General features: G+C 37.4%; 1 protein-coding gene across 2 annotated transcripts in view; it reads left to right on the top strand.

Moving 5' to 3' along the window:
- Positions 1–21,978, top strand: part of ETFA (electron transfer flavoprotein subunit alpha) — a 76,551-nt gene that overhangs the window by 12,367 nt on the left and 42,206 nt on the right. For both annotated transcript variants that reach the window (XM_045795112.2, XM_045795113.2), the window contains exons 2-9: positions 3,554–3,700; positions 5,969–6,050; positions 6,153–6,235; positions 11,452–11,551; positions 12,867–12,977; positions 13,834–13,935; positions 14,292–14,360; positions 19,505–19,587. In XM_045795112.2, the coding sequence (XP_045651068.1) occupies positions 3,554–3,700; positions 5,969–6,050; positions 6,153–6,235; positions 11,452–11,551; positions 12,867–12,977; positions 13,834–13,935; positions 14,292–14,360; positions 19,505–19,587 (777 nt within the window). The remainder of the gene's footprint in view (positions 1–3,553; positions 3,701–5,968; positions 6,051–6,152; positions 6,236–11,451; positions 11,552–12,866; positions 12,978–13,833; positions 13,936–14,291; positions 14,361–19,504; positions 19,588–21,978) is intronic.

Raw genomic sequence — 21,978 nt, 5'->3', positions numbered from 1 at the left:
GTATTCAAAACTATAAGGAGTCAAGTGATAAAGTAATACAGAGTGCCTGTATGATGTAATAGTAATTAGTAAAGATTGATCAGGTAGATGAACTGAGTGGATTCTTATGTATGTTCTTTTGTTGTTGTTTACTCTTATAATTTTGAATAGTCTTTTAAAAAGAATATAGTGTCCCTCTAGAAGTTCTAAAAAGCTTGATGATTCCTTAGGAGAACTCCTAATTTATCTTATAGAAGTATAATTTACAGCAAATATGGGCCTTCTGCCACCAAATCTTAGATTTATTCTTGAAATGGTGATGGAAATCTCATAATTTTTATAGTAAATGATGTATGAAACATAATAAAAAATGTGTCTGATATATATTGGTAATAATTAGTTTGTTACTGGCAACTCTTGTGAAATGTGATTTATAATTTAAATTATTTATGATTTAGGACCATTGAGTCCTAAGTAGAGTTCTTCACAAGATACTGTGATCTTCTGATTAAAAAAGAGAAAGTACTATATATTTCTACAGATACAGATTTTTAAAAAATTGTACTAGATTCTTTGAATAGGCATGGTATTTGCCTTCTAAGAACTTTTATTCCATCCCAAGAATTGTGAACTGTTGTGAATTGCTACAACTTTCTGGAGAACAGTTTGTGTCCATCAGTATTAAAAGCCTTAAAAGTCTGCCTACTTCTTGATCTACCACTTCTAGGAATTTGTCATAAGAAAAGAATCATAAGATGCGCATAAAGATTTCTAACCTTACTTTAACCACCTGCTGTAAGAAGGCAATTTTTTATTGTAAAAAAAAAAAAAAGTTGTACAAGCAGGTACTTGATCTGGCAACAACAAAAGTCTCATTTCCCCCCTTTTCCTCGCTTCCTTTGAGTAGACAGGGAAGAAAAAGACAAGAAATGCCATCCATGATACATAATGCAGTGATTCCTTTCTCTGGTATATCCTTAGAGTCTCTGGTCCCCAGCTCTGGGATTGGTTCATCAAGGACAGAGGTGATTTAGAGGACTGAGGAGAAGGTTGAGGATGAACTGGTACAGGTAGAAAGCTTAGGGGAAGAGGGTCCCTATAGCTTGTTGAAGGTTGCGGAGAATCTGGCTTAGTCTTCTACGGAAGCAGAGCAGCTAAGGTCTGGCGAGTTTCCAATCAGAAGGGTCTCTCTAAACTAAAACAAACTCGTTGTTTGTTGAGGATGAGTGCAAAGATTTAGCTGTAAGGTTGGTCTTCTCTGCATTGTTTGGGTTTTATGCATTTTATTATTTATTTATTTATTTATTTATTTATTTATTTATTTATTTATTTATTTATTTTTAAAGATTTTATTTATTTATTTGACAGAGATAGAGACAGCCAGTGAGAGAGGGAACACAAGCAGGGGGCGTGGGAGAGGAAGAAGCAGGCTCCCAGCGGAGGAGCCTGATATATGGGGCTCGATCCCATAACGCCAGGATCACGCCCTGAGCCGAAGGCAGACGCTTAACGACTGCGCTACCCAGGCGCCCCACATTTTATTATTTTTTAAAAGTGATCTGTACACCCAGTGTGGGGCTCAGACTACAACCCTAAAATCAAGAGTCTCATGCCGCACTGACTGAGCCAGCCAGATGCCCCTGCATTGTTTATGATAATAAAATTACTGGGGCACCTGGGTGGCTCAGTTGGTTAAGCTCTGCCTTGGGCTCAGGTCATGATCCCAGGGTCCTGGGATCCAACCCCATGTTGGGCTCCCTGCTCAGCAGAGGGTCTGCTTCCCCTCTGTCTTGTGCTTTCTCACTCTCTCAAATAAATAAATAAATAAAATCTTTATTTAAAAAATAATAAAAAAATTACTAACTACCCAAATGATTACAGGACTGATTAAACTGGTATGCTCATATACTTAACAGCAATAAAAGGGTAAAGAATATTAAAATACAGGGCGCCTGGGTGGCTCAGTCGTTAAGCATCTGCCTTCAGCCCAGGGCGTGATCCCAGGGTCCTGGGATTGAGTCCCACATCAGGCTCCTCTGCTGGGAGCCTGCTTCTTCCTCTCCCGTTCCCCCTGCTTGTGTTCCCTCTCTCGCTGGCTGCCTCTCTCTCTATCAAATAAATAAAATCTTTGAAAAAAAAAAGGATATTAAAATACAGCAATTGGTATTTACAGTATAGTAAATGAAAAAAATATGTATTTTGTAAATTTAATTGTGTAATGAGCATTATAGTCCCATGCCTGCCTGCCTTTCATTCATTCCCTCCTTTGTAAATTTCCAGCTGTGGTGTAAATTTTGTATCATGCTTTCCTCACTCCAGCTCCAGATCAAAGATTATTGCTGAATTAAGTCATACAACCGTGCCATTTGATCCTCAGTGCCTCCCTTTCTCATTTCTCATTGTGATTTTTCACAAGGATAGTTACAGAGTTTTCTTATTTCGTCACATCTGTGGTGCCCTTCCTCATGTTTTCACATGACAGGAGCACCTAAACATCTTCCTTTCTTCCTCTTGATTCTGTATTTCATGATCTGCAACCTTCAGCCTTTTGGATCTCTTCATTGATTGAAAAACTGTTCTCATAATTGTATGTAAACAAGTCTTACTTCCCTTAAAATCTTTGAGTACAGTGACCATTCTTGTTCATCTTTGTGTTCCTGGTGTTTGAAATTAATTCCAGATGACCATGAACTATTGGTGGTTTCTTGATAGTCCACAGTAGATATAGGTGGATAGTGCTTGGTTCCAAGATATGGTCTGCAACCTTCTTTTTTGAATTCAGAAGCATGTTAAACAGTTGGAACCCCAGCAAAATTACTGTGTGGTATTGTATTTTAAAGACAGATTTACATTATCAGTTATTTGGGTATTGAATGCATTTTGCCTGAAAGCAATAGAAATCAACTTTAGTAATTGATTTCAAACCCATTATTTCTGGATATACTGTATCTTCAGCTGTTTTGCTGCAAGTGGATATCATTGGTAATAGTTTGATTCCTAGTTTGGTAGTTAATACGTTCTACTTAAGAATTTTACATTTATTTGTTTTTATTTTTTTGAGAGCGAGCAAGACGCATTCCTGAGCAGGGGTGGGGTGAGGGACAGAGGGAGAGGGAGAGGAGACCTCAAGCAGACTCCCCACTGAGTGTGGAGCCTGATGTACGGCTCAGTCTCACAACCCTGAGATCATGACCTGAGCTGAAATCAAGAGTTGGATGCTTAACTGAGCCACCCAGGTGCCCCTCTACTTAAGAATTTTAAATTTAGATGTAGTTAGCAAGTTCTCATTGAACACAAAATATTCAGAAACATAGATTAGTGGGAAAGTTGTTTTGAAATAAATTTTTCTAACTGTAGAATACAAATTTGCACTTTCTGTTCTTATTGAGAATAGTAGTAACAGAATAGACACAGATAGCTTAATTTTTGCCGTTGAGCAAATAAGTACTTTATGAATACATTTATAGAACTGAGTGTTGTGTACAGTTTTTTTTAAGCACACTTGGTTTACAATTAGAGTTTTAAAAACCTATTTGTATTACAATATTCTCTTCCACATTTTTTCCCCTTTTAGGCCTCATTGCTACGATTTCAAAGTACCCTGGTAATAGCCGAGCATGCAAATGATACCCTCGCACCCATTACATTAAATACCATCACTGCAGCCAAACGTCTTGGAGGTGAAGTGTCTTGCTTAGTAGCTGGAACCAAATGTGACAAGGTGAGAAATTTTTAAGGTCAACTATAGCAAATATAATCTCCATCAAGAGACAGGGAAAGATGGCAACAGAGAATTATGCTGAGGACTGTAACCCAAACTGGGCTCTAATCCTCATTAAATGGCCAATGTCATAGTCATTACTACATGTGAAAAAGGAACTAAAAGGTTTGCTCACTAAGCATTTTGTCTTTTGAAATGAGGTAAAATACTTGATTTAGTTCCACTGGCACCATCATGTGCCATCAGGTACCAAGTAGAATGATAATATTTGAGTCTCCTTAGAGGTTAATAGCCGATCCCTTTTTTGTATTGATGAATATACTAGCTAATTGCTTTTAATTCCTGAAAGTGGTAAATCTGGACAAAGTATCATGGATATTAATTTTTAATTGGTATAAGAATTTAAATGTAAGTACTATGCTTTTCAAACTATAGCTGTTAGTAAAAATGTTCTTTGTTTTTGTTGTTGTGTTGTTGAAATGAGATAACGGCTTTGTAAACTAACCCTCTAGAAAAGTGCTAGAATATGGTTTGCAGGATCTGTACCACTGGGCTACAGTGTAGTTGAAATCATACTTCAGTTAAGTTGAGCTACCAATTCCCTCCCGTACCATACAGGAGTTGCCAAGTGTGCAGTTGGGGACGTGGACCTCAGAGGAAGAAATCTGGAGAAAGCATGTTTTTTTTTAGAGGATTTTATTTATTTTTTTATTAAATGGCATTGATGCAGAGCATGTGATATAAGGCAGGTTCAGAATGCTAGTGTCATTTCTGTCTAATTTCTCACATGAAATTAGTGTCTTGAAAGAATGTATTCTAGCAGGTTTGGGGTTGAGTTGTATGGATTTCTTTACCTAAATCCTGCTACCAGCTAGGAATCTTACTTATTTGATAGTAACCACAATGTGTGATGACATGGCTAAGCTATCTTTTTTGGTTGCCGTGCTTTTAGATATGTAAGTTCTGGCTTTGATTATTTGCTGTGATTTTAAATAATTATTCAAATATCATTTTAAAACTTTTCGAAATGCTATTTTATTCACACTCTTTTGAGAAAAATCAAAGCAGAGATCATTTTCTCTTTAGTTACAATCTTATTGTTTTGTCACATTCTAATCTGAAAGAAAAACAGTACCTGTATAAAGAAACTCTGTTGATAGCTTAGGCAAATTTCAGTTTTATACTGTTTTTTGTAGCTATTTGTCATAAGCAGCAAGTGATTTTTCTGTGTAGTGCCAGAAGTTTTTGCTTTAGGTAAAAAAGATAGTTTTGATAGTACAAGGTAGTCTGCCAGTAAGTATTTGGTTTGGCAGAGGTGCTTTTGCAACCTTGGAAACAGCAAATATTGTTGCAGCCTTACCATCCATTGAGTGGTGGCAGGAGGCACAGTTTTTTATGCCTGCTCGTCAGGGAATCAGGTCGGAGGTAAACAAGAAGACAGAGATCATGATATGATTGTTATGTCTCTGCTAAAGCAAAAGCCAGTCTTGCTGTAATTAGAGAATTAGAAGGGGGAATTCTGCTTGCCTTCTATATATAGGAAATCTGAGTTCAAAAAGCTTTCCCAGAACTTCATTCTGATTCCACAAAGGAAAAATGAGGAATTAAAATTATTTTGCTTTATCATAGATAAATATATGTAGGTGGGCAGGAACTCAGAAGTTGACAATGGACCACTATATAAGATTTTTCTGTTGCCTAAATTAACTAATTTTAATATCAGCAGAAATTATTGTTGCCGAATAAAGTGCAGTGGCCTGTAAACCAGTGTGGTTAGGTCCTATTCTTTACCTCTAGGAAACCCATTGGCTGTGTTGTTATTGAGTGAGAGAGAGAGACAGAACCTAACTATTGCCTCATTTTCACCATTTCTAAAATGATGCATTTACACTTACATTAATTGAAAGACAAAAAGCACAATTTATAACTAAATTTGAGTAGAGAACTGTGCTAATTTTGGCTTATCAATTAATACTTTTCTTTTTCAAGGAAGAAATTTTTGTTTAAGATCAGTTGGTAGTAAGATCAATTGGCCTAAGTTTTTTGTTGTTGTTGTTAAAGAATTTTCTTTTTTTTTTTTTCCACTTAAGTCATCCTTTTCCTGTTAAGAACAATTTCTATAGTTAAAAAAAACAAGAACAAAAAAACAAAAACCGAAAAACAATTTCTATAGTTGGCCATCATGATTTTATGTTCTGTTGATATTTGTAGTGGTGGCTCTATTTGTATCTTTCTGTTAGATGGATAATTAAAAACTCTTAATTACAGGTGGTACAAGATCTCTGCAAAGTAGCAGGTGTAGCAAAAGTTCTGGTGGCTCAGCATGATACATACAAAGGCCTCCTTCCAGGTGAGCTTTTCTGGTGGAAAAAGTGTAATGTCTGACGTATGCTTGAATATAAGAATATGAAAATATTATGAAATGTGTTTATCAAATGTATTTAATTCTCAGAGGAGCTGACGCCATTGATTTTGGCAACTCAGAAGCAGTTCAATTACACACACATCTGTGCTGGAGCATCTGCCTTCGGAAAGGTGAGAAGATTGAGAATGTGAAATGTGATGTCATTACTTGGAAGGATTAGATTTCATTGTGCTAATAAAAATGTGCAACAGACTCTGTTTAGGTAGCTAATCCTGGCTCTCTGAATTAATATGGTAGTTTTGCTAGGATTTATTCTTTTAAGACTTTGTTACAATTTCTGTAAAAATGCCATCTCCATGTTTTCAAATTTTGTCACAGAGAACTCTATTCTTTCAAGATTTTATCATAATTTATTAGAATGCCACTTCCAGATTTTCAAATTTTGTCATGGAGAAAACTCTAGGATATTTTTAAAGATTATTTTTCTTTAAAAACAATGTTGAATTGTCTGTGTGTGTAAATGTCATTTGTATTAGTAACCCATTTTAAGCAGTGGTTTATTTGGGTGGCTGATGGATATTTACAAAGGCCAAATTCTATCTCCTTGGAGGATTTGCAAAGGCTGCGTGGTAGTTGGAAACATCCTTAGGGTGAAGAAAGCTGCAATCTGATCGTGTGCATTGTAATATGTCTGAAGAAAGAATGTGCTATCAGATGGTTAGTTATCTGCATGAAGTTTTAAAAAAGAGGGAGGGAAACTAAGGGGGAGCCCAAGAGAATTTGTCACTGGGTTGTTTTTGCTCTGTCTGTGGCCACAGGTATTCTAATTCCCTTTTCTTTTATACCATTCTTAATAAGCTGCAGTTTTTAGTTTTTAGTTTTACTTTTAAATATTATAAATTAGGTTGTACACAAATACATTTTTATTATAAAGGAGGCATATAGTACAGTAGTATGCAGAGCAAGGTATCAAAGTCCTCTTTCTTCCCGAATCCCTCTTCCCGTTTCAGAAGTATAGGTGTTAACAGTTGTACCTTCATTTAGTCCCCTTGCTATGGATTTTGAAATTATAATACCTGTACAAAAATTTTTTTGCTCCTAAAATGTGATAATATATCATGAATTGTTTTGTGACAGTGGTTTTTACTTCAGAGTGTGTCTTGGAAAATAAAACATGTCTGTCTCATTTTTTTAATGGCTGCATAATATTCCATATTTAGCTGAGGATTGACAGGTTGTTTCTAATTTTTTGCATTTGTAAACCTTGCTGTAAGGAAATGTCCCTATACATACATCGTTGTATACATGTACTACTGTTTATTTAGAATAGAGCTCTAGAGGTGAAATAGTTGGGTCAAAGACTGTGTACTTTTAAAATTTTGATATATATTGCTTAATTTTAGCTATCTTAGGAGGATATCTCAGGTTGCATTCCATCAGTTGCATGAGAGGGTAACCTGCCAACACCTGGTATTGTACATTTTAACATTTTTCCCCAATCTGATGGGTGAAAAACTATATCTTTTTAAATTTTTTATTTCTTTGATCAAGAAATCAAATATCCTTTCATACAGTTATTGGCTTTTATTTCTTCTTTGAATTGTCTCGATCTGACTTTTTTCCTTTTATTTTCATAATTCTGTTGTAATTGATTTTAAAATATAAGTTTGAGGAATAAGATATAATCTCTTACATCAGCTAATCATGTTGAGTGACAATAACAGTGAGCCTCCAAGTCATTGATCTCTTTTTTTTTACAAAATGAGTAGTGTTTGAATATTTATCTGTGGTGCAATATTGCTTCTAGACATGAATTACTGCAAACCATGTAGAGAATTTGCAGAATAACCCATGTAAATTGCTGTAGTTTGTTTTTAACCTTTAGAATTATCAGTTTGAACTCATTAAATTTTTTTTTTAAGATTTTATTTATTTATTTGATAGAGATAGAGACAGCCAGTGAGAGAGGGAACACAAGCAGGGGGAGTGGGAGAGGAAGAAGCAGGCTCATAGCAGAAGAGCCTGACGTGGGGCTCGATCCCATAATGCCGGGATCACGCCCTGAGCCGAAGGCAGATGCTTAACCGCTGTGCCACCCAGGCGCCCCTAAATTTTTTCTTTTAAGAATTTCTAGGCAGTAACAATGTAAACACATGAGTTTAATGAACAATTATCCTTTTATTATTAGGTTGTTACATTGTACACTATCATAAATTTTTAGTTTTTTAATAGAATTTAGTAATTGATAAGTGGTTCCACAGACCTATATGATCTTGGGCTAGTCATTTTGCCTTTCCGAAGTCTGTTTTTCTTATATGTAAAATGATGCAGTTTGACCACGTGACATCCAAGATCTACCAAAGAGCGATGTTAAAAAGGAAAGGGGGGGGGCCGCTTTCTTCCCTTACTCTGGAAAAGATTAAGTCAGAGGATTAACATCCAACTTCTGTTACAGACGAGCATTGAACGAAAAGATCTTTGTGGACCATTCTATCTCTGAAAGTTTTGATCCTGCATTAGATGATGTAAACAAATTTCACGAGTCTTGAGTTTGTGGTGACAGTTCTCCGAAAAGATTATTAAACCAAGAAAGGGTGTTTGTTGCATCTAATTAGCCAGATTTTAATAGTCTGACCTTGATTGCTGTGTTGTTGACATATGAAAGTTGTTTTTTTTTTTAAAGATTTTTTTTACTTATTTGAGAGAGAGAGAAGGAGCGGGACGGGGTGGGGGGTAGGTGCAGAGGAGAGGGAGAAGCAAACTCCCCCGAGCAGGGAGCCCAATGCAGGGCTCCATCACAGGACTCTGGGATCATGACCTAAGCCAAAGGCATACACTTAACCAGCTAAGTCACCCAGGTGCCCAACATATGAAAGTTTTGAGAACAAGGGTCATATATGATTAGCTGGTGTTGAAGCCTCTGAATGGGTTTGGAATGAGAAAGAGTCTATTAGATGCAGCTAAGCAATCTGCTCTACCACAGCCCTTTACCAACTGTGATTTTGAGTTGCACACTTTTATACTGGTATGCTAGAATCTGTCATCTTTTTGTGTATGAAAAAACACTCTGACAGTTGTGCCTGTCCCCTGAAACCAATGTGGTCAAGCCTGTTTGCATAGTGTAGAGATAGATCTGTTCACCATCTACCTTCTCTGGACATTTAAATGAAAGATCAGACCTGGGGAAACATATGCCTTTAAGCACCATGGTAAATTTTTTTTTTTTAAGATTTTATTTATTTATTTATTTATTTATTTATTTATTTATTCGACAGAGATAGAGACAGCCAGCGAGAGAGGGAACACAAACAGGGGGAGTGGGAGAGGAAGAAGCAGGCTCATAGCGGAGGAGCCTGATGTGGGGCTCGATCCCACAACGCTGGGATCACGCCCTGAGCCGAAGGCAGACGCTTAACCGCTGTGCCACCCAGGCGCCCCAATTTTTTTCAAGATGTGCTAAAATGAAACATGGGATAATGGAAGTACAAAAGATATTAAATGTCAAGCAATTTAGAAAGTTTAAAACTATAAACAGAGACATAGTTTGCATCACATAATGTTTGTAATAGAATTTGCTCAGCCAGGTAATAATATTCCAGTGGTATTTCCTGAATAGTTAAAAGGTGATTTCAAAAAAGAGTTAGTGAAGCAGGCTTTAAACACTGTCATATTTGATTTGTTTTGAAAGTAGGTATCTTCTAAACTTCTTATTTACCAAGTTAGAAGTTTGTTTAACGGCATTTTAGTTGTTTTCCCAAATGCTTTATTTTAAAGAGATCTTAATTTTTTCTAATTGTGGTTTTATAAACTGTGGTACTTTTCAGTAGTTCTTCTGTCATGGTTGAAAGAGGACTGCTATATAATAAAGGTAAAAATAAACTGAAATTATAAAATCTTTCCTGTTGTAGATAAAACAGGAGGAAAATTGACTCAGGCCATCAACACTTGTTAGCATCGGTATACAGAACCACTTATTAGATATAGGGTAAGACACAAGGGGAATGGAAAACACAACATCTCTACCCTGGGGGTGCTTAAGTTTAGTTGAGGGTCATTATAAGTATGTATTTTAAAGTTATTTTAAAACAAACTACATGTTAGTGACAAATAGTATAATTGCACATGCATGTAGGAGGAACTTGAATACTGTTATAGTGAGTTTGCTAGAGATGGTGTCATGTACCAAGCTCAGGAGATGCCATGGGGTAAGCTCTGTGTAGAAAGCAGTGTAGAATTCAGCTTTCTATTTGTGTGATAAAAGTAACTCGGGGTGCCTGGATGGCTCAGTGGGTTAAGCATCTGACTTCTGCTAAGGTCATGATCTCTGGGTCCTGGGATGGAGCCCAGCATTGGTCTCCTGGCTCAGCGGTGTGTCTGCTTCTCCCTGTCCCTCTGTACCCCCACCCCTGCTCGTGGGCATGCGCATGTGCACTCTCTCTCAAATAAATAAATCTTTAAATTAAAAAAAAAAAAAAGCAACATTTCATTTTTTTTATTACACTTAGATGATGTTATCATCTAAGGAAACCTTTGAGTCTAGAAAGCGTGGACATTCAGACTTCACTAACTCTGTTTTAGAGCCCTAGAGTCATAGAATTTTAGACTAAAACTAGGAATTCTCTTTCTGTCATTTGTGAGATGAAGTAACTGAGACCTGCGGATATTGTGGCTTTCCCAGTGGTCTCTGCTAGTGAGGGCAAAGTTAGCACACGTATCTGTTGCGGAGATGTTATATGCACATACAAGGAGAAGCATTTACTAATTGTGTTGCTCCCACACATATTATACAGGCTATGCTTCACCTTTCTCTTCTTGTTTTGCGGTTACATAGGATTCCATTAATATGGATGAGCTATAATTAATAGACCTATCCCCTGTTGATGGATATTTAGGTTAGTTTTGATCTTTCTTAACGCAATACTGAGTTTTTAAAAAGGTGAAAACGTCTCCTTTGAAATTTTTTCTTTCATATACATTAAATATATACATGTATAATCTTTTTTAGTATTTGAGAATTTTACTACTCTTCTGAATATTTTTCTGTTTTACCTAAATTCAGTAATCTATGATGGTCACACTGTGTGAGTGACGTTCATTAAAGCAAATATCATATCTTATAATTCAACATACTGAGTTAAGATGGTTTATTACTGTAAAACTCATAAAAACCTTGATGTAGTTAGAGTAATGATAGACTCTTACTTAATCTCAAAGACTATCCAAAAAGTTGTTCTTGAAGTTGTAGTATGTCTAAAGAGGTATATGAAATATAAAATACTTGAATTAAAATTTCTGCAGAATATGCATTTTGAGAATGTTAGTGTTTATAGTTGATAGCCATCCATAAGTGTGTATGTGTGTAATTCACTGCTATTTTTGCTTTTAGAACCTTTTGCCCAGAATAGCAGCCAAACTTGATGTTGCCCCAATTTCTGACATCATTGCAATCAAGTCTCCTGACACATTTGTGAGAACTATTTATGCAGGTGAGTACCCAAAGCAAATAATTAATCAGTGTGTTAACTTTTCGTGAATTTTAAAAGCAGAAATTAATTTGAAGATAGTATTTTAAACAAGTCATATGCTTTAAATAGACCATCTTAAAGGTTTCTGAGAAAAATCTCAATCTGAGATTTGCTGCTGGATCACGACATGATGTTCTGTTTGATAGATCTAGAACACAGTTCTTTCCTGCTTGGTTGTTCAGTTTACAGAGCAATGAGATTTTTCCAGTCATCAATAAAAATTAGATTCACTATTCAATACATTTTGTAAGTGGCACCTGGAGAAGCAAAACTTTCCCATTTAAAAAAATTGTATTCTTAATCTTCACTGCTTTTACTCCATTTCCATCTGCATTAAGAAATTCGTATCAGTGTCTCTTTAGTTGATTGATCTTCTGCTAAGCAATCTGGTCTCTAGTGGGGCTAGAGAAGGCAGTGAACTCTTTGTTCTTTCTGATAGAAGTTGTGTGTTTCAGTTTAATGGTCAGTTCTCAAATTAGATCTTTCATCTTTGGTAGAGGTTGAGGGGAAATATTGGTCAAGTTTAGGGCACTCTTACGTGATTGCCAATCCGTAAGAAATGTCTTAAATTCTTTTAAAATCTTGGCACATCACACCTCTTGTTCTTTATGCCCTATCATGTTTTCTTTCTTTTTTAAAAAAAGATTTTATTTATTTGAGAGAGAAGGAGAGCGCCCGTGCCTGCATAAGCCAGGGAAGAGGAAGGGGCAGAGGGAGAAGCAGGCACCCCTTGGAGCAGGGAGCCTGATGCCTGCCTGATTTCAGGACCCTGGGATCACAACCTGAGCTGAAGGCAGGCGTTTAACTGACTGAGTCACCCAGGTGCCCTTGCCCTATCATGTTTTAATTTATTAATTAAATTATTATTTATTATTTATTAATTAAATTATTTATTAATTAATTCCTCTCTTGGTAAGCCTAGTGGCTGCATTCTTAAGTTGTTGCTGCTCATATTCTTGAGTTACTGACTGTGTTTTTGGAGAAGGAAGCATTTGTTTATATTCCTTTTAGGAATATTAGTGTGGCTGCCTAGCCTATTCCAATTTCGTGCTTCCAGGCAGGTCAGCACTTGCCCTGCTTTTAAAAAATCCAAGGTTATACAGGTATCCACTGATAAGTTTCTTCGGTGTTATGGTCCTTTTTCCTGTACTTAGTAGAGGTAGAAAACAACTGGTTCGTAGTTATTTCTTCCTTGTTTTCATGAGGTAAATTCTGAACCTCAAAGGATTACTCGCCTTTCAACGGTGTTTTTAAAAAAATAAATTTTGTATTTCAGGAAATGCTTTATGTACGGTGAAGTGCGATGAGAAAGTGAAGGTGTTTTCTGTCCGAGGAACATCTTTTGAAGCTGCAGCAACAAGTGGAGGTAGTGCCAGTTCAGAAAAGGGTGAGTGTTCATTTGAAGTTTGTGTTTGTTTTGTTTCTTGTTTTTTAGTTCACTGATTATATTAGAATAAGAGATGGCCTCTGATTAAATTTCTTTTTTTTTTTTAAGATTTTATTTATTTATTCGACAGAGATAGAGACAGTCAGCGAGAGAGGGAACACAAGCAGGGGGAGTGGGAGAGGAAGAAGCAGGCTCATAGCGGAGGAGCCTGATGTGGGGCTCGATCCCATAACGCCGGGTTAGGGGCTCGATCCCATAACGCCGGGATCACGCCCTGAGCCGAAGGCAGACGCTTAACAGCTGCGCCACCCAGGTGCCCCTCTGGTTAAATTTCTTAAACAGTGTCTGAGAGCTCAGTCTAAATAATATTCCCAAGCTTTCCAAAAGGAAGAAGTATTTATAATGTGCCTTTTTCATATCTTTTTTGTACTAGTATAGTTGCTTTGGTAGATCAAAGGGGTGTTATTTTACTTTTTTCTCATTATTTTCTATTATAATACTGCAAGACTCAGTATAGTGGAAGAATGTAATTAATAGTGAATGTACAGAGGGTGTTATTCTTTAGTATATATAGGTACCTTATTTGAACCTCATAGAAGGTTATTCCAGTTTTATAGGTAGACTCAGAGAATTAGATGACTTCTCAAAGTTCATATAGCTAATGAGGTAAAGGCTGGACTCTAATCCCTTCATTTTTTTCCAAAAAATCAGAAAGAATGATATTAGAAGCACAAAAAATTCACAGTAACTAACAAACTTAAATTTCATGGAATTCTTTATGTGTGTCTCTTAAAAATTACTGCTACTGAATTTTAACTCACGGTCATGGTTTTGTTATCTCTATCAATGTATGCAGCACCAAGTCCTTCCCCAGTGGGGATAGCGGAGTGGCTTGACCAGAAATTAACAAAAAGTGATCGGCCAGAGCTAACTGGTGCCAAAGTGGTGGTATCTGGTGGTAAGTGGAATATTGTAATTTATTAATTTTAAAAGATGTTGTAAACTTAAAATCTTTGATTTTCTTAGTATTTATTTTAGAGGAGCACAGTTTTTTTGTTTTTTGTTTTTTCAAATGTGAGAAGTAGGTAGGTTGCAAGTATTATTCCCATTTTACCAATTAGGAAAATGAAATCATGAGCTGGATAAGATTTGGGCTCTCAGATGCACATCTGTTTCGCTGGCACCAGGGGGAGCATGGTACAAGTCGTCTCCACAGCTGTATAGAATGGAGTTTATGTTTCCTTTATAGGATGAAGTTTATGTTTACTTAATTTGGTTTTTTGTTTTTTTGTTTTTTTCGTCTTCTTCAATAAGGTCGGGGTTTGAAGAGTGGAGAGAACTTTAAGTTGTTATATGATTTGGCAGATCAACTACATGCTGCAGGTAAAGTTGTTTTCTTTAGTAGAAAAATACTCCCTTTTTGTCGGAAGTATTTTTTCTTTATTATCTCATTTATGTGTAAGTCACTCAAGGCTGCAGATTATTTTGCTTTCTCTGGTTTTCAGCTTTTCTCTCTAAAATGGTTTTTCTGGGGCGCCTGGGTGGCACAGCGGTTAAGCGTCTGCCTTTGGCTCAGGGCGTGATCCCGGCGTTACGGGATCGAGCCCCACATCAGGCTCCTCCGCTGGGAGCCTGCTTCTTCCTCTCCCACTCCCCCTGCTTGTGTTCCCTCTCTCGCTGGCTGTCTCTATCTCTGTCGAATAAATAAATAAAATCTTTAAAAAAAAAAAAAGTGGTTTTTCTTAGTCTCCAAGTAAATGGTATAGCATTTAGTGTGGAGAGAGTCCTTGTGCTTTTTTATTGTTTATGCGGCACTCTTGTATTTGCGAAATCTTTGTTGTTTTTCCATTTATTTGTTTGTTTGTTTATTAAAGATTTTATTTATTAGAGAGAGAGAGAGAGAACGAGAGTGGGGTGAGGAGCAGAGGGAGAAGCAGACTCCCTACTGAGCAGGGAGCCTGATGCGGAGCTCAATCCCAGGACTCTGGGATCATAACCTGAGTTGAAGGTAGCCACTTAACTGACTGAGCCACCCAGGTGCCCCTGTTTTTCCATTTAAAAAAATTAAATGACAGCTTCAGTGCCTACTTTTGATTTTGGCTCAGGTCATGATCTCAGGATCGTGAGATGGAGCCCCATGGAGCCTGCTTAAGATTCTCTCTCTCCCCCACTCTCCCCTCCCTCCCTGCTTAAGATTCTCTTTCTCCCTTTCCCACTCCCTCCCCATCTCTCTTAAAAAAAGAAGGTCTCCATTCTTTTCTTTCTTCCCCTTTTTAAGAGTTTTGTGTATAACTTTCTAGGTTTTTATATGCATTTAATATTATATATTAGCTAATATATCTGCTCATAGAAACAGTAATGGTTTTGTCTGAATAAAAGCATGATATTGATTCTGTAATCAGATGGTTTTATTTGAGGGTGTTTATTTCATTCATTTATTCTTTAATTGAACAAATATTTATTGAGTGTCTGGCATATGTCAGGCATTATTTTAGGAACTGGGAAATAGCAGTGAGCAAAATAAGCAGTCTCTGCCCTTGTGGAAGTTACATTTGTATTTGGGTGAGACTAGACTTGTATTAGTTTTCTGTGGCTACTGTAACAAATTGCTGTAAACTCTGTGGCTTAAAACAGCAGAAAATGATTCTCACAGTTCTAGAGGCCAAAAGTATGTTGAAATCATGGTGTTGTCAGGACCACCCTCTGGGAGTAAGTCTGTTCGTTTGCAGTTTTTAGAGGCTGCCCCAACATTCCTGGGCATGAGGCTGCATCCATCACTCCAGTCTGCCTCCGTCGAATCACCTTCTTCTCTGTGTATCCGTATCAAATCTCCCTCTATATCCCTTTTATAATGATACATGTGATGACCCTTAAGGGACAACCTAGATAATTCAGGATAAGCACCCTCTCTTAAGATCCTTTATATCGTATCTGCTGCCATGTTGGTAATACAGATTCTGGGGATTAGAAATGAATATATCTTTAGAGGGGCCATTTTTCTGCCTACCACAGACACTAAATATAATAAATTAGTATATAATAGTATGTTAAAGGTAATAAATGCTATGAAAAGGAGGAGGAGTTTAGAGAGGGAAGATGTTAGTTTTAAGTAAGATGGTCAGAGGAGGCCTTAATAAGGAGACATCTGAACAAAGGTTTTTTTGTTTTTTAAGATTTTATTTATTTATTAGAGAGAGATAGCAAGAGAGGGAACACAAGCAGGAGGAGTGGGAGAGGGAGAAGCAGGCTTCCTGTTGAGCAGGGAGCCCAATGTGGGGCTCAATCCCAGGACCCCGTGATCATGACCTAAGCCGAAGGCAGATGCTTAACAACTGAGCCACCCAGGCGTCCCTGAACAAAGATTTGAGAGAGGTGAAGAAGCAAGCCATGAGGAGATCTGAGAGAGAGAGAGAATGTTTCAGGTAGAGGGACCAGTAAATTACAAAGGGTCCAGGTAAGGGTTTATGTCTGGTTTATGTGATGAATAGCAAGGAGGCCAGTGTGGCTGGAATAGGAAGTGCAGAAAGGGATTGTAGTAAGAGATAAGATTAGGAGTAATAGACCAGACCACATAAGGCATTATGTGCCTTAGTAAAGAGATTGCTTTTCTCTGGATGAAATGGGAAACCATTGAAAGGTTTGAGTAGAAGAGTCACATAACCTGACACTCTAGCTACAGTTTTGAGCATAGATATGTGTAGGGGGTAAGTACATTAACAGGGAGATCGATTAGGAGGCTGTTTTAATCATTCGGGTGAGAGATACTAGTGGTTTGGATCAGGTTAGTAGCAGTAGATGTGGGGAGAAATAGTTTCAGGATATATAGTTGAAGGTAAAGAAACTGGGATTTCTTGGCAGATTGGATATATGTATTATGAGAGAGAGTTTTTATCTGGCATTTGGTAGGATGAAGTTACCATTAGCTGAGAGAGTAAAGACCCCAGGTGGCACAGTTTCCAGGGAGAGATCAGGAATTCCATTTTGGGCATATTAAGTTTTGAGCTAACAATAAACATATAAGTAGAAATGTCAATTAAACTGTTGGTATAGGAGTGTAGAGTTCATTGGAGAAATTTGGGCTGGAGTATAAATTTGGGAATCAGTTTCATTTAGATGGTATTTGAAGCCATGAAACTGGATGACATCACCAAGGGAATGAGTGTAGATAAAAAAGAGGTCCCAGGACTGAGCCCTAGACACTGTAAGATTAAAAGATAGGGGAGAAGGAGAGAAAGACGACCAAAAGGAGTGTGGTAAGTAAGGCAGGAAAACCAGGACAGCGAACATGATGTTTTGGAATCCAAGTGAAGTGTTTTAGTCAGGCATTGTAACAGGTCAAGGAGGATGAGGACTGAGAGTGACTAATTGATTTAGCCACTTAGAGGTCATTGGTGACTTTGAGCATTTTTAGTGGAGTAGTGGGAGCAAAAACCTGAGTGGAATGAATTTAAAAGAATGATCCTAAATGGTGGTTACATGACTGCATTCACTTTATGATAAACCATTGAGCAGTACATTTGTGATTTGCATGTGTTTCTATACGTGTGTAATGTTTTAATAAAGTTTTTAGAAATAGATTGGGAGGCCTGGAATTGGAATCAGTGAATACAGATAACTCTTTAGAGAGATTTTGCTATGTGGGAAAGCAGAGAAATGAACAATGTTTAGGGGGGAATGGGCCAACAGAGGAGCGTTTTAAAGGGGAGACAAATAATAGCATGCTTCTGTGTTGATGGGAATGCTCCAGTTGAGAGGGAAAAATTAATCACGCAGGAGAGGGAGGGGGGAGTTGCTGGAGTGATGTCCTTAAGTAGGCAAAAAAAGAGTATGGACACAGCTGCAGGTTGATGGGTGTGTGTTAGTTGGACCATGTGGAAGTTCTCTTGTGATGATTTCAGTTTCTTAAATGAAATAGGAAGCAAGGTCATCAGCTGAGAGTAAGGATGTTAAAGCATATTGGACGTTTGACGAGAGAAAAAAAGATGTGGAATTATAGTTTAGGAAACAGAGAATTAAGGCCTGTTTATTTACGTTAACACAGCTTAGTGTTGGTGTTTTTCTCCAGTTATGCTGAACTACAGGAGGACAGGTTTGGAAAAGGTAGAGAGGTTGTTTAATCTGTTAACTGGAGATGGAGATTTTTCCAGTTGAGTGTGATGATGAAGGCAAGGAGATTGAAGGCATATGCAATGAAGTGATTAGAGTCATTGATCATAGAATTTAAGCTAGGTAAAGAGGAGGCAACATACTGGGGGAGAGGGTCAGCAAATAGAAATGTAGATCCCGGTGAAGCTCAGAGGCTTGTTGGAGCTGGGTGCAAACGGAGTCAGATGGAAAGAGGTTACAGAGAGACATAGGAAATTGAGATTATCTAGGAAGATTGGTAATGGAAAGGTTGGGGACGTGACCATGGGTGTGGCCGAGGACACAGATGATCGGAGAAGAGTTTAAGGAACCAACAGGCCAGGTGTTGAAATCTCTGAGAATTAAGACTAGTACTAGAAAAATGGCCCAGAAGCTAAAATGAAGGGGATTGGACTCGTGGTTAATAGCTGACACAGCAATAAATGGGTGACATGATCTGAAGAGATCTGAGATCCAAAGCTGAAGGCTTTTAAGCAGGAAGGAGGGAGAACTTTCTGAAGGTGTCAGTGAAGAGTCCCACCTCCAGGCCCAGTGGTATGAAGATGGTGGCAGACAGAGCAACATCTGCTGGATGGGACTGCAGGGGAATCGTCCTCAGGGAGCATCTAGACAAATGGCAAGATGGGTATAGATTAGGGAGCATGCCAGGCGTTATGGAGATTAGTGTGTGGATTATGAAGGATAACCTTTGAGTCTGGGCCTTGTTGTAGTGACTGAAGTAAGTAAAGGGCCAGTCCTCACTGACTCAGGTAGTGTTGAGACTGTGAGCGTTAGGAGGTAGTGAGGAATACTATTTGTGGCTTCCTCTTGTCCTCTCTACATGAAGATGAAAAGGACCTGAGGCTCATTCTTGACCCCTGCAGTGAGAGAGGTGACATTACTCCAAGTCCAGGGCTCCTTGTTGACTCCTGCTGAAGGAGGATAAAGGGCTACTTAACTTCTCATTTTTTTTAGATAAGTTAAAGCTTATGTTATGTGTAACTTGTCTTTATCTCATTACAGGAGATAATGATATAGTACCTTCAAAAGTTGTGAGGTTATTGCATGAAGGAGCATTTTTAATGGCATGCCAAACAGATTATGTTTTATGAATGCCTAGATGCCTTTTTGATAAAGCAAGCAGAGGACTTCAGCCAAATTTAAAATTTTAAATCTTTGGGTACAAGTAGAAGGCATTTCTTTAAGTTTTGTGTATAAAATTTACTAGTACTTCATTTTAGAATTCTTGATCAGTGATAAGGGGATTTTTTTTTTAAACAAGGCCTTTATAAAATAAATTTGTAAGTGTACTTATTAGTGTCTTTTTATACAGTTATTAGTGAATATTCCAACCAGGTGATGAATAGGGCTTAAAAAAATGACAAATATGTTTTCTCCTTTAGTTGGTGCTTCTCGTGCTGCTGTTGATGCTGGCTTTGTTCCCAATGACATGCAAGTTGGACAGACGGGAAAAATAGTAGCACCAGTGAGTATTGCAATAAAATATGCCATGCAAAATTCTGCAGGGATAAAAAGGGTGTGTGTGTGTGTGTGTGTGTGTGTGTGTGTGTGTATTTGTTGAATAACCATCTCAAATACTTCTCAGTGTATCTAAGCAGTTAGCCATTACAGTGGTGAACGTGTCCTCACAAGGTCTGTGGATTTCTTGGGCTCAGTAAAATGCTTAGTAGTTCTTAAATCCAGCATTGTCTTTCAGATTTTTTTCTTTTTTTAAAGATTTTATTTATTTATTCGACAGAGATAGAGACAGCCAGCGAGAGAGGGAACACAAGCAGGGGGAGTGGGAGAGGAAGCAGCAGGCTCATAGCAGAGGAGCCTGATGTGGGGCTCGATCCCATAACGCCAGGATCATGCCCTGAGCCGAAGGCAGACGCTTAACCGCTGTGCCACCCAGGTGCCTCTGTCTTTCAGATTTTTTTAAGTTTAATTAAATTTCAATGTCTTGGAGTGCCTGGGTGGTTCAGTCGGTCAAGTGTCCGACTCTTGATTTTAGCTCAGGTCGTGATCTCAGGGTCATGAATTCTAGCCCCACGTCGGGCTCTGCGCTCGGCCTGGAGTCTGCTTGGGATTCTCTCTCTCCCTCTCTCTGCCGTTCTCTCCCTCTCTTAAAAAAAAAAAAATCCAGTGTCTTTCAGATTTTTTTAAAGCAGTAGAACACTGTCAAATTCACATAAAATCTTTAAAAAATTCATATCACAACAATGGGTATAAAATAATGTTTTATTAGTAAATGGATTTTGTAAGTTCACATTAGCATATATTTACCATAAAGCCTATTTATTATTAGTAAAAACTGTATTAATGAACACAGAATCTTGAAATCAGGAGCTATGAATAATAGTTGTTCATCCTAAACACCTACTTTATTTCTGTTATTATGTCTAGCTGCATGAAATTCAGAAAATTCTGATCCATATAAATAAGTGATACTAGAATATTCTTCAGTTAAACCTATCCAAAACTTAAAAAATAAATACTTTGGTTTCAAAGTTCAGTCACTAACCTTATCTAATGATTGTTCACATTACATGAGTAGACATCTTCAGGCTTGAATTTACAAAAGATCAGAGCCACAACATTCCTAATTAATAATACTTCTACAAGAAATTTAGAATGCACTGAGTTATTTAGTTTCACGGAAAGGCAGCACTTGTTAAGTAGAACAGCTGAATGATGGAATGACCAGTGGCATCCTTATCTGTATTGAAAATAAATGTCATACAGTCAGTCAGCTTTCTTCAACACTGCCATTATCAATATAGAATCATTTACATTTTTTTCATAAGGAATGTAAATATTTTAAACACTTTAAAGACTTTCTTTAATGTAAATCATATAATCCCCGGAGTTTCTGATTCACTAACTCTGAGTTAGGCCTGGTCATGTATATACGTATGTATTTATATGTGTGTGTGTATGTGTGTGTGTTTAAGCTTTAAAACTTTTGAAAGAATCTAGGGGCACCTGGGTGGCTCAGTTGGTTAAACATCTGGCTCTTGGTTTTGGCGCAGGTCATGATCTCAGAGTAGTGAGGTCGAGTACCTTGTTGGAGCCCTGCCCTGACCATAGAGCCTTCTTAATATTCTCTCCCTCTCCCTCTGCCCTTCCCCTGTCTGCTCATGCACGTGTGCGTGCTCGCTCTTTCCTAAAAAAAAAAAAAAACCCAAAAACCTTTTTGAAACAATCTCAACTGTACAGAAACCTGTGAGTACAGACCAAAAACCTTTATTTTTGTGGACCATTTGAAAGTAAGTTGCTGAGATGATACTCCATCATCCCCAGATATGTTATGTAGAGCATTCTCCTATATAACCACCATACAACTTTTAAAATCAGGACATTACGACTGATACATTAATTCCATCTTATCATCACATCCCATTCAGGTTTTGCCTGTTGTCCAGTAATGTCCTTTATAGCAAAAGGCTTTAGCTTAGAATCACATGATGCATATAGTTGTCATGTATCCTTCCATCTTAAACAGTTTCTGTCTTACCTTGACTTTCATGACCTTGGCACTTCTGAAGATTATAGGATAGCTATTTTGAAGAGTAAAATGTCCCTCAAATTAGGTTTGTCTTGTTTCCTCACAATTCAATTTAGGTTATATAATATATTGTTATATATTATATATATTTGACGGGAATATCACAAAAGTATTTCATCCTATCAGGTGGTATACAATTTCATTTTGTCTTATTACTAATGATTTTCACTTTGATCTTTTCATTAAAGTGATATCCGAAATTTTTCTGCTATAAAGTTACTTTTCCCTTTGTAATTAAGAAATGTTTTATGAGGAGGTACTTTGAAATGATGTGAACATTGCAATTGTCCTTAGACTTTCAATTCATAT

The sequence above is a fragment of the Ursus americanus genome, chromosome 28 (genome assembly GCF_024610735.1).
Source record: "Ursus americanus isolate L20-20 chromosome 28, mUrsAme1.1.p, whole genome shotgun sequence".
Taxonomy (NCBI): Eukaryota; Metazoa; Chordata; class Mammalia; order Carnivora; family Ursidae; genus Ursus; species Ursus americanus.
The sequence above is the reverse complement of the archived record's forward strand: the minus strand, read 5'-3'. Positions and strand labels throughout refer to the sequence as shown.